Below are 14,775 nucleotides of genomic sequence, written 5' to 3'. Positions count from 1 at the left end.
CTACCCAGGGGGACAGCTTGAGGCTCTGTCTCAAAAAAAAAAAAAAAAAAGAAAAAAAAGAAAATGTAGCCATCATAAAGTTTGGAATTAAATTCCCCAGGCTCCTAGATTTTATACTTTTCCAAGCTAGAATTCATACAGTAGATCAGGAGTACAATTTCTACAGCCTTTACTTGACTCCATAACTTGTTCCTTTGGCTTCAGTTTTGACATTTATTATCTGCTATATGTCATCCACTCTCCTGGTACTGGAAGAGTTTTGACAGACTCTTGCTCTGTCACCCTGGCTAGAGCACAGTGGGATCATCATAGCTCACAGTGACTTTATACTCCTGGGCTCAATTGATCGTCCTGTCTCAGCCTCCTGACTAGCTGGGACTACAGGCCTGGCTAATTTTTCTATTTTTAGTAGAGACAGGGTCCCAGTCTCTCTTGCTTAAGCTGGTCTCAAACTCCTGGCATCAAGCAATCCTCTTACAGGATTACAGGCATGAGCCCTCTTGCCTGGCCTGAATAGACATTTTTAACTTTGGATTTTGCATCCTTCCTTTCCAATTCTGATATGCCACCTCCCTTACCAAATCTCAATACACTCAGAAGATGTCTACTCCACATTAATCTGATGGTTTGAAAACTTATTTTGAAAAACTTAGTCTCATGTTATGTTTGTGTGTTTTATATTTTGGCTTAAATTCACTTCCCTAGAACAATACCTAGCTTAGAGTTCTTTATCAATAACACTTCCATTATAATTGGCTTGCTGTGAGGATTTGTAATGATAAATAGGTAAAGCAATCTGTAAATGCTAGTCGGGGTACTTTCCTCTTTTTGCAAAGCCCAGTGCCAGGGCAGAGGCAGTATCAATTATTAGCTACCATCAACCGTAAAGGTTTCCTGGAGAAGGGTGTTCTAGAGAAGAGGAGGCTTTTCCCACATGACGTTTTTCTCCCTTTGTCCCTGCAGTGTATACCTACATCCAAAGTCGGTTCTACCGATCCCCGGAGGTGATCCTGGGCCACCCCTACAACATGGCCATTGACATGTGGAGCCTTGGCTGCATCATGGCGGAGTTGTACACAGGCTGCCCTCTGTTCCCAGGGGAGAATGAAGTGGAGCAGCTGGCCTGCTTCATGGAGGTGAGGGGCAGGGCTGCTAAACTAGGCCCTGTGTGTAAAACGATTTTCTTTTTCTGGTGAGTTATTACTGAAATATAACTAGTGCACACATTTTGGTAATTATCAGGAGTAAAAAGTGAAGTTTTATTGGGCATGCAGCTCTTAGAAAAATGAATAGAACTGGGTTTCCTCTTTTCCAATCAATGCCTGTACCTATAGGTGAGTATTACTTCTGGGTAGAATGCATGACCCCAGGATCAATGCTGGAAAGTAGATGTGAGTGAGCTCAAGAAGGAAGCTTGTGCTAGTGATGCCATTAATTTGTCCATTCCTTCTGAGTTCTGTCTAAGAATCAAACAGTGATCTGTAATCAAAAATTATTTTTCTCAGTCTATCAGCTGACAGCCTGGTTATAATGTTGAAAATTAAGAATCGGAAATTATCTGACTTAAAAAAAAAGGCATTATTCTGTCGTTAGTCATTTACTGTCTTAAGTTTCTGGGAAGACTATCTCATAACAAGGCTTTACCAAGATGCATTGTATGATTATTAATTATAATATATCATCCCTTCACTTAAGGAAATGTTATCATGGAGGTAAATTAGATAAAACAGAGGAAAATAAGCATAAAGGTTGGAAATTTCACATTTTAGGATTCTCCCAGTGAAAAAAGATCTATGTGTGTATATGTGTATGCCAAATTTTTATTTTCCAGATTGTCTCAAAGTTACAGGTAGTGAGACAGACATTCCTTTGGGCATTACTAAATATAGATAATTTCATTTTATAACTGAGACTGACAATTAGATATGAAAACAATTTAGGTAAAAATAGCCATAAATAGTATCTATGGTGGAATGAACATTGTCCTGGGAGTCAGCAGACCTGAGGTCCAGCCCTGGCTCTACCTTTTTGGCAAGTCATTTCGCTGCTCTTGACTATAAATGAGGGGATCGGAGTAAATGGCTTCTGGGGTTGACGATGACTTTATGAAGCATCCCTGAACCTGACACTGCTCCCAGTATTAAGGAGAATGGGTCTAGGGCAGCATTTCCTACCTCCCCCAGAGCTGACTCAGCTTCCTCTTGACTTCAGTGTCAATGAGGCTGAGGAGCAGGAAGGTGGGGTCATGTGTGGACACTGGCTGTGAGCTTGGCAGCAGGGGTGAATGACTCAGGCTGTTATTTCTGACTCTCTGTGCACCGCTGTACATTTCAGTGGGGGAAGAGGAAAAGTACGTGCCATGTTGTTCTTTTCAAGAAGGTATTTTTGTCTTACAATGTCTGATTCTATCAGATGATTTTCACCTCTTTTCCTCTCCTCCCTTCCTGATACTCCATGCTGGAGTATGTCATTCCTTAGTTGGAGCTGAAGGCTTAGCAAGCAGTTCATGTGCTCTGACAATGATGTTTGGCTGCTCAATCCAGGGAGACCCACTGCTGGTCGGTGCCGATGCCTGTTTGGAATAATATGGCAACTCCTGGATTAGGAGTTGAAAGACCCTGGCTCTCAGTCTGCTCTGCCACTAACTTGATATTATCACTTAATATCCCTGGGGCTTTATCTGTAGAGGCAAAGTGTGACCAAAGTCCCCTCTAGTTCTAACAGTCTTTGAATCTGTGACTCCACAAAGAGTGAACCAAGTAAACTATACTTATTGAAGGTCCTGGGCCTGCCACCAGCCGACTTCATCCAGACGGCCTCCAGAAGACAGACATTCTTTGGTAAGTCCTTGGGTCAAACTCTCTTTTCCTTATTGTGTCCAATGACAGTCCAGTCCAGTCCAGTCCTCCCCCAGTCACAGGCCTTGAAGTCACCTCCCGTACCCTAACCTGCATTTAGTGGTTTCCCCCTACCCCATATCAAAGGGCAAGCTGTGATTAGAAGCTTCTTTCAGAAAACTAAAAAGATAATGAGAAGTTGAACCAGGTAGCATGATGGAGATGGGGTGGGGGAGTCAACCTGGGAATGGGGCCTTGCAGTGAAAACATACAGGAGGGATAGAATGACCAGGTTTCTGTTTAGAGGAAGATCTATCAGCAAATGCTGAAACCTCAAAAGATGATGACTATACACTTTCCCAGGAGTTCTCACCTCCCCAGGCACCTTGCCCTCTCATGCTGCATACTTCGTGCAGGGAAGTCATGCTGTACACACTATACAATGTGCAGGGTTCACCCATGGTGGGGGGGGGGACTAAAATGTAGTATATTTCTGTACCATTTGGTAAAAAGCCACAGCCCTGAGCCCTGCTACAGCTGCAGGCACCTAGCCCTCTCCCAGGACTCCGTGGATTCCCCCATGATCCCCAAAACTAGAAGCTGAAGGCCTAGCAAGCAGAGGTGCTCCATGACAACACTTTGGGATATGAGTGTCATCCATTCTGATTAGTTGGTCCTGTGCCATTTATCCAGCGGTAACACTTTTTAAATATCACCTTGTAATGATGGCCGGAGCTTTGAAGACCACTGTGCCTCTGAGCAGGGAAGTGTCCTGTTTGCCTTAGAACCTTTGAACAGTGGCCACATGTTAACATTTTTTCCACCAGAGTGGTGTGATGGTGGGCTGACACCCCAGTTCAACTGACACATGAGCAATGGAACTGGTCTTTGGACACCCAAGTATAATTTTCACACCTACCACTTATAAATCAGTCTTTTGGATTTTAAAGGTTTATCCAGAAGAAAAGTGAGGATACTGGTCTTCCCTTGTGCTAGACAAAGGCTTTGTGAGAAGAGTCTCATCTTGAGCCTCTAACAGTGAACTCAGGAGACAGCATCTAGGCAGGGACTAGAAGGAGGAGAATACAGAGCATCTTGGCAGGAAGATTCCCAAACGCATATACTTGTCCACGTCATGGAATATCTGATTTCTGCCATCAGCCCTGGGCTTTAGGATGGTGATGGGTTTTGGTAGTGACACTCACATGTCTTCACTTGCTGTGAAAAAGGGACTTTGCTGTGTTCAGTGTTTTTTAAGATTTATTCAATTATAAGAGTCATTTGGCAGGAAAGTGAATTCCCATGATTCTCTTCTATAACCTATGCTATAGTAGGTTTGAGGTGGGACCCAGGATTCTATGTTTTTAATAACAGCTCCTGGTGAGCGTTACAGCAGGATAACAGTGTTCCCTGCTGAGTTTGGGAAACACTATATTCAGTTCTTGACTCTCCTTTTCCCAGGTTTGGGCTGACAACAGCAACTCAACCCCCTCCCCAGCCACTCCTACTTAATTAGCATAAAATGGTGGTGAGATACTTAGGTGGTCCAGGCTGCAAGAAGTAAAGGGAGGAGAGAATGATTAGATCCTGGGGAGGCCGAGAGGGGTGAGAAAAACTTGTATAAGAAAAATAATTATGTAGTGATGACTTTAGGAGCTATGTTACTTATAAGACCATGAGTTGATTCTTCTTATGTCATTTGTAAAAAGAGCACTGTTGGATAAAGTAAGAGTGCTAGGGTCATGCTCCAAAAGGAAATGGAGATTTGTATGAGTTCAGAGGACCTATAAAACACCCTACCTCTGACTCATTTTTATTAATATGAATACAGAGATACTCATGTGTGTACATACACACATACACATTCAAGGATGTCTGTCTTCCAGGATTCAGTAAGAGTAGATGTTCTTTTGGAGGCCCTGAGAATTACATTGGTTACAAAAGTAATTGCTGGAGTCCATTATGCACCTTCTAGAATGTTCATTATGTGAACTCTGCTGAGTTTTTGTGAGAATTCAGTTTAATGTGTAAATTGTCTGTGAGCATATGAGGTCTTGTAATTAAGTTTGAAACTCATCTTAGTAAGAGTACTACCTACCTCATAGCTAAGTATCACTATGGTCACCTTTGAAGTACTACCCTTGCAATTCTGTGCACTGATGCCAGGGCCTAGTCCACCCTTCAAAGAATTTTTTCTAGGATGAGTTTGTGAACTTAATTGTCACACCCTCATACCATGGCAGCTTTAATGGCCATTCCAGAAAAAGAGTTCCAAATTTGCATTGAAGGAGGGGCTAGGGGCTGGTGTCAGTGAATAACTTCCCCAGAGGAGTACTTTGAAGGTGACTGTACTGATATTCAGCAATGAGATATGTAGCAATTGTCTAGAAAGAGTCCACGAACTGAATTGTCCGACCTTTTGTATACACATGCACCTATTTATGTGCAGACTTACAAAGTGTGAGCACAAGTGGACAGCTCTTGTGAACGTGCACACCAGAATCTGGGTGTGCACAGGGGTGATCTCACCTTCAAAGCATTGCATAAATCACCCTTGGGAAACCTTTGGAGCTGTCTTCAGGGCTTCTTTGCAGGGATGACAAATCATACCTTTGATGAGGGATTTAATCAGCAGAAATAGCTGAATAAAAGCTATTCCAAGGTATGTCTTAAGCAACCAGCTAAGGTTTGAACTTTTCAGTTATGGACAAAATTTTGATGCAACTCTACAGAAGTAATAAGGGTACTTTGCCTGCATGGTCTATAAAGCATTCTCCTAAAATGGCTTTGTTGTTCTATCCCATGAATATCTCAAATTACAACTTTATTTGGGCTAGTGGGGAAGGAGCAAGGGCCTGGATAATCCAAGAATAGAAGATATCCTTTTTGTTCTGAGCTGAGTGTTCTTGTCACTTCAGATTTATTTTATTATTACCATTATTATTTTACCTTCATAAATGGTAAACCGTTCGAACTATTTGGTTTGGGGAGGAGGTGGTGGAAAGGGGATCCAGAACGTACTGGATAGTAGGGAAAAAATGTTTTTTAAGTTAATTGTACTCATTGAATAATCTCATTTGGTTGTCTCAGCCTGAGACTGTGTGTTTGTGGTGTGAGGGTGGTGGGAAGGGGCTGGTGTATAAGGCAGCAGAAGGGCTGCCAAGACCACTCCAAGAAGCAGCATAGTTGAGTGAACAGCTGTGATGTGACCAATAAGTATTAACACCCGGAACTAAATACAGAATGTTGTATCTCTAAAGATTCCAAAGGTTTTCCTAAAAATATAACCAACAACAGGGGGAAAAAAAGATACCCGGATTCCAAGGATCTCACGATGGTGCTGAAAACCTATGATACCAGCTTCCTGGACTTTGTTAGAAAGTGTTTGATGTGAGTTTGTTGGGGTATCTTTGCCTCTGGGTTTCCTCTTTAAATACTATATTTTCACACATTTACTGCTGAAAATCTAAGGCTGGAAGATAGTTATAAAGATAACAATGATAAATGCTGATGATAAAGCTTGAAAGTCTACAAATTGCTTTCACATGGATTGTCTCCCTCAATAGACACCTGCTCTGAGGTTGTCAGAGCAGATGATTCGCTCCCTTTTGCAGAGATGGAGGCTGGAGCTCCAAGGGATTGAATGGCCTGCCCGCCATTACATGGTCGGTGGGCAGAGTCTGGCCTCAGACTATGTGGCAGTGAGATTGTAGAGAAGTCCTAAATGTCTCCTGCTTCCATGAACTAAAGCCAACTTCTTCAGAGTGTCTGTTTTAATGATTTGCATACATATGAAGGGTAAATTGGTTTTAGGTTCTTTCACCAACCCCCCAGGATTTAATCCCCAAATCCTCTTGTATTAGGGAGTTATGGTAAGGGTGAGCTATAAACCACTTATTATATACAAATTTTTACAATCTTTATGCATAGTTTGAGTCTTAGAAATTAGGTCTGTACTGAAATATTAGTTAAAAAAAAACCAAAAACCAGTGTGGTGCCCAGTTTAAAAGGGTGTTATTTTTTTGTTTTTGTTTCTGAGATGGAGTATCATTTTGTCACCCTCAGTAGAGTGCTATGACATCACAGCTCACAGCAACCTCAAACTCTTGGGCTCAAGTCATCCTCTTGCCTCAGCCTTCCATGTAGCTGGGACTACAGATGGCCAGCACAAAGCCTAGCTATTTTTTGAGATGGGGTTCTCACTGTTACTTAGACTGATCTCAAACTCCCTGAGCTCAGGCAATCCACCCACCTCAGCCTCCCACAGTGCTGGAATTACATGAGCCACCTCGCCTGGCCAGTTGAGAAGGTGTTAAGAAAATGATAGGACAAGTGCAGGGGCCCACGCCTGTAATCCTAGTACTTTAGAAGCCTCAAAAAAAAAAAAAAAATCCCAAAAAGAAAAATGATAGCTATTGTTACTATTTTTACAACTTTTAAAGAGATTTTCCACTGAGTGGCAAGTAGCTTAGCTGCATTCTAGTTGGCAAGTCGTTGTTTTTCTTGGGGCCTCAAGTGTCCTTGTCTAGAAAATGGGATATTTCTATATAAAGGGTGGGGCTCATGCTGTTTACTCATCTGAATAATGGAGATAGAGAACAATTCCCAACCCCACTCTAACCTCTTGCTGGGGCTATAGAATGAATGTCCTTAAAGAATGACAGAAACTGGCCCCTGAAATGGAGGTGCATTATCTAGAAACCCCAACCATCTAGAACACAGCTCAGCACCAGGGAAGACAGTATTTTCTTCTTTAATGTAAAGGACTAATTGTTCATAACTTGCAAGAGGCAAGTTAACAGCTGACGGGGACTGGTACCTTCCCCATTGGTACCTTCCCCATTGGTACCTTCCCCATAAAGTTTTGAGCCACACTCAATAGTTGTAAATCCCTGTGTCTGAGCTTCATAGGAGCTAGACTTTTTTATGACCTTGATGAATCTAGAATGTTAATGTCATCTCCCTGCAGTTAGAAACTATTCTAAGTGTGATGGACATCAATTAGATGACAGCTGAAACTTCCTGTCTTGGAAGGTGGCCAGATGGTGAAAACCAAATTTTGTGATTGACAGTCAGTAGTGATATACCTATTTTCAGACTATGACATACAAGGAAGACTAGTTATTTTATTTTGGATGAATGCTAATGAGTAGTATTAGGACCTGGGTAAAAGTTATTGGGAGGCAAACCAATTTTGGCTCAATAAAAATGAAGAACTTTTAAAGAATTGGGAGTTTTTCAAAATTGAAATCAGTGCTTCTGTGAGGTAGTGCCTTGTCACCAAAATTACTCAAGAACAGCAGGGTGATTCCATGCTGGAAGTTCTGTCCAATCTGGTGTCTTCTCTTACATACAAGAAGTTTTCCTGGACTATTTCCAAGTTCCCTTATAAATCTCAATATTCTAAAATTCTATAATTTTCTTTGCAATAAATTTGAAGGCTCTAATTCTATAGTTTGAAAATTGAGATTAAGCATCTCTTTGTTTTTAACCTTCTTAACTAAATCCTAAATCCCATTGTTCAATATTTTTGTAACATTTCTAAAAGGGAATTTCTAGGGATTCTAGAAGACTAGGATTCTAATAGTTTCCCAGTTTATTATACACATTTTGTGCAAAGATTATTTCCAATTGTTGTTTCCCTAAATTAGATGTCATAATCTCTATTCTATGATGTTATCTTTGAGACATAACGTAGCTTAAATAAAGTATCTTTGTTGGGTTTTTATAGTGGCTTATATTTAGAAAGGAAGTAAAACAGTAACAGGTGCTGGGCTTTCTTGATGTGCAGATGGGAACCTTCTCTTCGAATGACCCCTGACCAGGCCCTCAAGCATGCTTGGATTCACGAGCCACGGAACCTTAAACCACAACTCAGGACCAAGACTGCAAGAAAGAATACCTTATGTTTCCCCTCTGAGCCAAGGAAGGACAAGTTTCGAGGGTATCATCACTCGGGCAAAAAAGGTACAACCCCTCAAATAGCCAATTTTATTCCATTTTATTTTATTTTATTTTTTTGGCTGGAGGCTGGGTTTGAACCCACCACCTCTGGTATATGGGGCCAGTGCCCTACCCCTTAGAGCCACAGGCACTGCCCAGCCAATCGTATTCTGACAGTCCATTTCTGAACCAGGAATTTCTGAACCAGGCATTTCTGAAGGATTGGCCTGACAATTTGACTTCGACCTTGGATGATTCTCCTGGCTACATCCCTGTCAGCCTGCCATTTCTTGCCTTTGGTATTTTCCTCCTTCAAAAACTTGGCTTTAGCTGAGCTCTTCTTTGTTGACCCTTATCATTAAGATTTTCCATTTTCTCCTACATTTAAATCCCTTTCTCCTTCTCTTTTTCTTTCATGGGGTCCATCCCTATTATGTCCTATAATTGCCTCTTGAATTTTTATCAATGACAGATTATGGCAGCATGCATTTGGGGGGAACCATGGTCACTGGAGTAGGTTAGCTGCAATTAAATTCTGGCTCTATCCCTTAACAGATGTTGGGCTCTTGGGAAATTTACCCAACCTGTCTGTATCTCGGTTTCTCTACCTATGAGACTAATATCTATTCTCCAGGATTGTAGAAAGGTCCAAATGAATTAGTAAGTGTATAGTGCTTAGGATAATGCCTGGCTCATAGAAGTGTGCTTTACAAATGAACTGGTTTTGTTTCATTACAGCTGTGATTTCTCCAAAGTGATTTATAACTTATAAAGGACGGTCGAATATAATTCACATTTGAATGCTTATTCCTTCTGTCTTCTCTCTCCTTCGGCAGATGAGACCACCAAAGAGACTGCAGACAAAATAAAAGATGGCACCACTAAGCATGTCCCGAATTCAGGTGACCAGCAGGGCTCTGCCCACCACACGGCTGACGTTGTCCAGCTGCCTCTTCTAACAGAAGCTCCCAAGAAGCCAGAGGCAGTTGTGCCAGCGGTGTCCATGACCTCCACAGAACAAAGCAAAAACTCCTCCCCCAAGAACACAAACATTTTTCCACCAATTGTATGACCTTTGATGAGGGTGTGTCCTATTCCTTTCCACCAGTGATTTGTATTAGAGACAGCACTTATATTGTACAATACTTCAGATTGTTGTTTTTTAATACATAAAAGTTTGTTTAAAAAAAACCCCCAAAATTCTATTCACATGTCCAGTTGGCACAATTCTCCTCATGAGTGATGCAGGAGACATCATTCCACTTAAACTCACTCTTTTGTGTTTATGTATGGTGGGGAGGAAGGTTTAGATTCTCAATGTTACAGTATCACTCATGGAACTCTAAATAAAAGTAAAAATCTTTTCTTCTTGCCTATGACTGTCAATCTGTGTCAATCAGGATTCCTATTTGAAAATGGTAGAAAGAGTCCAAACTGGTTTAAACAGCAATACGTGTAGGCGGCCCAGCTGGCTCAGTTGGTAGAGCCTGAGACTCTTAAACAACAAAACATAGAGTGGGTTGTAGAACTGGAGAATCAGAAAAGATAGATGAGGTTTCGGGCACAATAGGATCTGAGAATTTAAGGTCACAGGGCTCAGATTCTCTCTTACCTATTAAATATTAGCCCTGTTTTTGTCTGTGGTTCCCCTCATTCTGATGACAAGCTCTGCGCAAGTTAAGATGGCCAGCATCCAGTCAAAAGATGAAGTATTTCTTGCTGTCAGGATGGTCTCAGAAATGATTATATTTGAGCTAATGACTGTGTCTGAGAGACTGGGCTCCTCTGATTGGCCAGCCTGGGCAACAAACCCACACTGTGATGGTGGGGAGAGCACTGTGACTGCTGCCTTCCAGACTGGAGCAGGGTGTGGAGAGTTCCCCAAAGGAAGGGAAATTGGGTAAATAGGCAGGATATGTTCACTCATATGCCACACCCCAAATCTAAGTATGTCCTCTTATTTATTTCCCTTTCTAGTCCTTATCTAGATAAATACATGACTTTCCCCCCTTTCCTTACTGTTTGTAGTTCATTGAGGGTACAAAGAATTAGGTTAGGGCAGCGCCTGTGGTGCAAAGGGGTAGGGCACCAGCCCCATGTGCCGGAGGTGGCGGGTTCAACCCCGGCCTTGGCCAAAAAAACTGCAAAAAAATTAGGTTACACAGATTGCATTTGTTAGGTACAGTCTCCTTCATAACTTCTATATGGTTGTAATCAAAGGGCAGATAGAATTTTACATAAAACTAAGGATCATAACATAAAGTAGAAAAATACTTGGCCTCATAGTTTTCATTTTAATTGCGGCCTAGTATTTCATAAAGGGAGATACTAGGTAATTGAAGCTGCAGATTTGGATGAGATCACCCCCGGAAGATGATACCAAGTGAGAATAGCAGAGGATCCAGGGATAGTCCTGGGAAAGATAAATATAGGAGGAGTTAAGAGAGTTGAGTCCATCCTCAGGAGACCTAGAGAAACAGGAAGAAAATTAGAAGCCAAAGGAGGAGAAAGTTTCTGAAAGGAAAAAAGGGTCGAGGATATAAAATTCCACAAAGGTCACCATGAGAACAGAAAATATGTCTTAAGTGGGGTGATAAGGACATTAAGGCAAAACAATGTCATAAGAGGTACGGTAAGTTGTCCCAGGATCTATAGCCAGAAAGCCACAGAAAGGGCAACAGAACTCAGGTCTTGGGAACTGTTTTGACATGATCTTCAACCATGGATGAGGTTGGAGGCTCACAGTTGCTCTGCGGCTCCATAGAGACAGGACAGGAAGCAAGTCCTCAGAATCATTCATTAGAAATTATGTTTTAATTTTCATGGTTATAAAGGCTGAGATGAATTTTTTATAAACTGAGGCTTACTTTAAGGAAACGATTTAAGGGAGGGAGCTACAAATAGTGGTCCAGAGACGGGATACACAGGGCACAGGCTCAGTGCTTCTGCCGTCCATCTGATCATTTTTTTTTACTTCTGGGATTTCTTTACCTCACTGTTCCATTGGATTCCAAGGAAACCAAACACCTGGAGACCTTTAATTGTAATTCTTTTATTTTATGTCCTTGCTCGCATAGACAGGAAAATTTGCAAAATCCAGTGACTAGCATAGATGACATGTCTTTGATGTGAGTGGTATGAAGATAATGTTAGGGGGAGCTGTGGAAGTGAGAAAGAAGGGAGGGGGTAAGGGCTGGGCCCACTGCTGGAAGAGGGGAATGCAGTTGGCGGGTGCCGATCACAGGTTCACCATCAGCCAGTCCAGCAGCTGCAGTCGTGTGACGTTTCCCACCGCCTCGTCTAGCTGCCGCTCCTTCTCGTAGCGCAGCACGGATTGCAGAACCTCACCCACGCTGCGTCCTTTGTCCACAGCAGCAGCTGAGAGCTGAAGTAGCTGTGGAAAGGAAAGAGAACAGTAGTGGAAAGGCAGAGCATCTCGTGGTGGCCAAGGCTAGGACAGGACAAAGAGGCCAGGCAGACTTTGAGGGGAAGGGAACAAATACATGTTGAGAAGACTTGAAAGTCTGCTGGCCTGTTTAACAGAAGAAAGTTGGTGGTATCGCCCTTAATTTAAAGCAGAGATGTTAACATCCACCTGCCTATGATCTCACTCTCTAAGACTTCTAAGGTTCTAAGCTCACCCCAATATCATAAAACAGTCTCCATCATTGTCCTAAGGCCAAAAAGGGCAAGAAAGAAAATGTCCAGTGGACAAATGTGGGTGCTTCCCTTCCATGCCCCATAAACCAGGAAACTCTAGAATTAAGTTAGAGCAGGAGGGCACTTTGGCAACCGATATAACCCTCAGGGAAATACTGCTCAGAGAGGCGAACGGACTCCTCAGAATCAAACTAGTAATTAGCACAGCTGGAATTTACTCTGGGTATCTCAACTCTATGTTTAGTTTTCTTTCCAAGTGTAAAATGAGAAAAATTATTCAAGAATCCATTCTAGTATGAACACAGTCCATTGTCATCCATCTGGGATCCTCAACAAACTATCTCAGGTAACCAGATTTTTATTTTGTGCATTCTGCTCTTGACTTTTTATAAGAGTAAAAGAGCAAATGAACAGACCAAATAGCAGCAGGAGCTTTTTCAGAAGGAGAAATGACCATTTCAGAAAACTGAAGTACAGTTGGATACTGTTGAGATACAAGGAAAGACAGAAAGTCTCAGCAAAGAAACAGAACATATAAAGAACCAAATGGAGATTTTAGAACTAAAAATCACACACAAAAAAATCTAAAATAAAAATGTTTGGATGGGCTAAACAGTAGAATGGAGACAGAGAGGAAAGGCAGTAAACTTGAATAATGATCAATTACCTGGGCTGAACAACATAAGAGATTGATTAAACCTTTTAAGAAAAAGATTTAAAAAATAAACAGTGCTCAGGGACCTTTGGGAAATACCAAAAGGCTTACCGTTTACATCATTAGAATCCTAAAGGAAAAGAGAAAAAGGGTTAGGTAGAAAACAAAATTTGGTGCTTGCTGCAGCAGCACATCCACTAAAGTTGGAACAATACAGAAAAGGTTACTGTGGCCCCTTGCAAGGATAACATGAAAATTGGTGAAGCAGTCCATAAAATAAAAAAGTTGAAGGAATAATGGATAAAATCTTCTCTTATTTGTTGAAAGATGTCAACCTATAGATCCAAGGAGCTCACCAAGTTGACTGCAGAGGAGCTATAAGAAAAGAAACTCAGTGTACCTAAAAGAAAACAAACCCGAAGAAATCACTTCAAGAGCTATCCTAAACAAATTTCTAAAAAACTAAAGAATGTGAAAAAAATCTTGAAAGTGGCCAGAGAAAACAGGACATTTATAGGGGAACTGCAATTCAAGTGACAGCGGACGTCTCATCAGAAACCACAGAGGCCAGGAAGCAGCAGCACATTTTAAAAATGCTAATAAGTGGGTGGCGCCTGTGGCTCAAGGAGTAGGGCGCCAGCCCCATATGCTGCAGGTGGCGGGTTCAAACCCAGCCCTGGCCAAAAACTGCCAAAAAAAAAAAAACGCTAACAGAAGAAAACCTGCCAAATCAGAATTCCATCCCCATTCGAGATAAAACTAAGGAATGAGAGTCAAATAAAGACATTCTCAGACTAAAGACAACTAAGAGAATTAATTGCCAGAAAACATATTCTAGAAGAATTGATAAGTGAATTTCTTCAGGGAAAAGGACAATGATATCAGAAGGAAACTGGGAATACCAGGGATGAAAAAAGAGCAACAGAAACAGTAAAACTTTCAGTATAAACACTAGACTATCCTCTTCCATTCTTTAAAATATGTTTTATGGTTGAAAACACACAAAGTAACATTGTTTGAAGGTTTTTTCAACATATGTATATTACATACATAAGACAACTAGAATATAAAGGGGGAATGACAGAGGAATCTATTATGGAAATAATATTTTCATATTCCAGTTTAAATGGTAAGCTTTTGCTTCTACACAGACTCTGAAAAGTTAAATATGCATATTGTAATCCCCAAATAAACCACCAAAAAGAAGATACAAAGAGATATAGTCAAAAATACAATAAATTAAAATGGAATACTAAACAAATTTAAACAATACAAAAGAAAAGAGTAAAGAGAGAACAAGAAGAAAAAAAAACAGAAGAAATAGAAACAAAATAGTAGACTTAATCCAAACATATCAATAAATTAGGCTCAGTGTAAATAGTTTAAACACACCAATTGTAAGGGACAAAAAATATGATCCAACTGTCTGCCGCCTATATAAAAATTCATTTCAGGTACAGTAATATATGTAAGTTAAAAGTAAAATTAAAGTAAAAAAATGTATCATGAAAATACCAATCAACATAAAAGACATGAAGCTAACATTTACAGTCAATTGATTTTTTTATAAGGGGATGCAGGGGCATCCAGCCACAGCCTGTGGCTGGCTTTGGATGTTTATCTAAGAGTTGTTTCGGGCCACATATGAAATACACAAACACTAACAGAAACTGATGAGTC

General features: G+C 41.0%; 2 protein-coding genes and 1 non-coding gene across 3 annotated transcripts in view; 2 read left to right on the top strand and 1 right to left on the bottom strand.

Annotated features, from left to right (window-relative positions):
* Positions 1-9,970, top strand: part of DYRK4 (dual specificity tyrosine phosphorylation regulated kinase 4) — a 46,215-nt gene extending 36,245 nt beyond the window's left edge. The window contains exons 12-16 of the mRNA XM_012809350.2: positions 964-1,136; positions 2,780-2,840; positions 6,098-6,227; positions 8,629-8,804; positions 9,617-9,970. Of these exons, the coding sequence (XP_012664804.2) occupies positions 964-1,136; positions 2,780-2,840; positions 6,098-6,227; positions 8,629-8,804; positions 9,617-9,852 (776 nt within the window). The 3' untranslated portion in view covers positions 9,853-9,970. The remainder of the gene's footprint in view (positions 1-963; positions 1,137-2,779; positions 2,841-6,097; positions 6,228-8,628; positions 8,805-9,616) is intronic.
* Positions 9,971-11,905: 1,935 nt separating this feature from the next.
* The window catches only part of AKAP3 (A-kinase anchoring protein 3), a 28,529-nt gene continuing 25,659 nt past the window's right edge, over positions 11,906-14,775 (bottom strand). The window contains exon 5 of the mRNA XM_003796422.3: positions 11,906-12,174. Within this exon, the coding sequence (XP_003796470.1) occupies positions 12,019-12,174 (156 nt within the window). The 3' untranslated portion in view covers positions 11,906-12,018. The remainder of the gene's footprint in view (positions 12,175-14,775) is intronic.
* Positions 13,269-13,374, top strand: LOC111727409. The gene has a single exon (XR_002774967.1). It is a non-coding gene; the product is annotated as a U6 spliceosomal RNA (small nuclear RNA).

Source organism: Otolemur garnettii, unplaced genomic scaffold, assembly GCF_000181295.1.
Source record: "Otolemur garnettii isolate 467f Iridium unplaced genomic scaffold, OtoGar3 scaffold00104, whole genome shotgun sequence".
NCBI lineage: Eukaryota > Metazoa > Chordata > Mammalia > Primates > Galagidae > Otolemur > Otolemur garnettii.
Note: the sequence above shows the minus strand (reverse complement) of the source record. Positions and strands in the feature narration are given on the sequence as shown.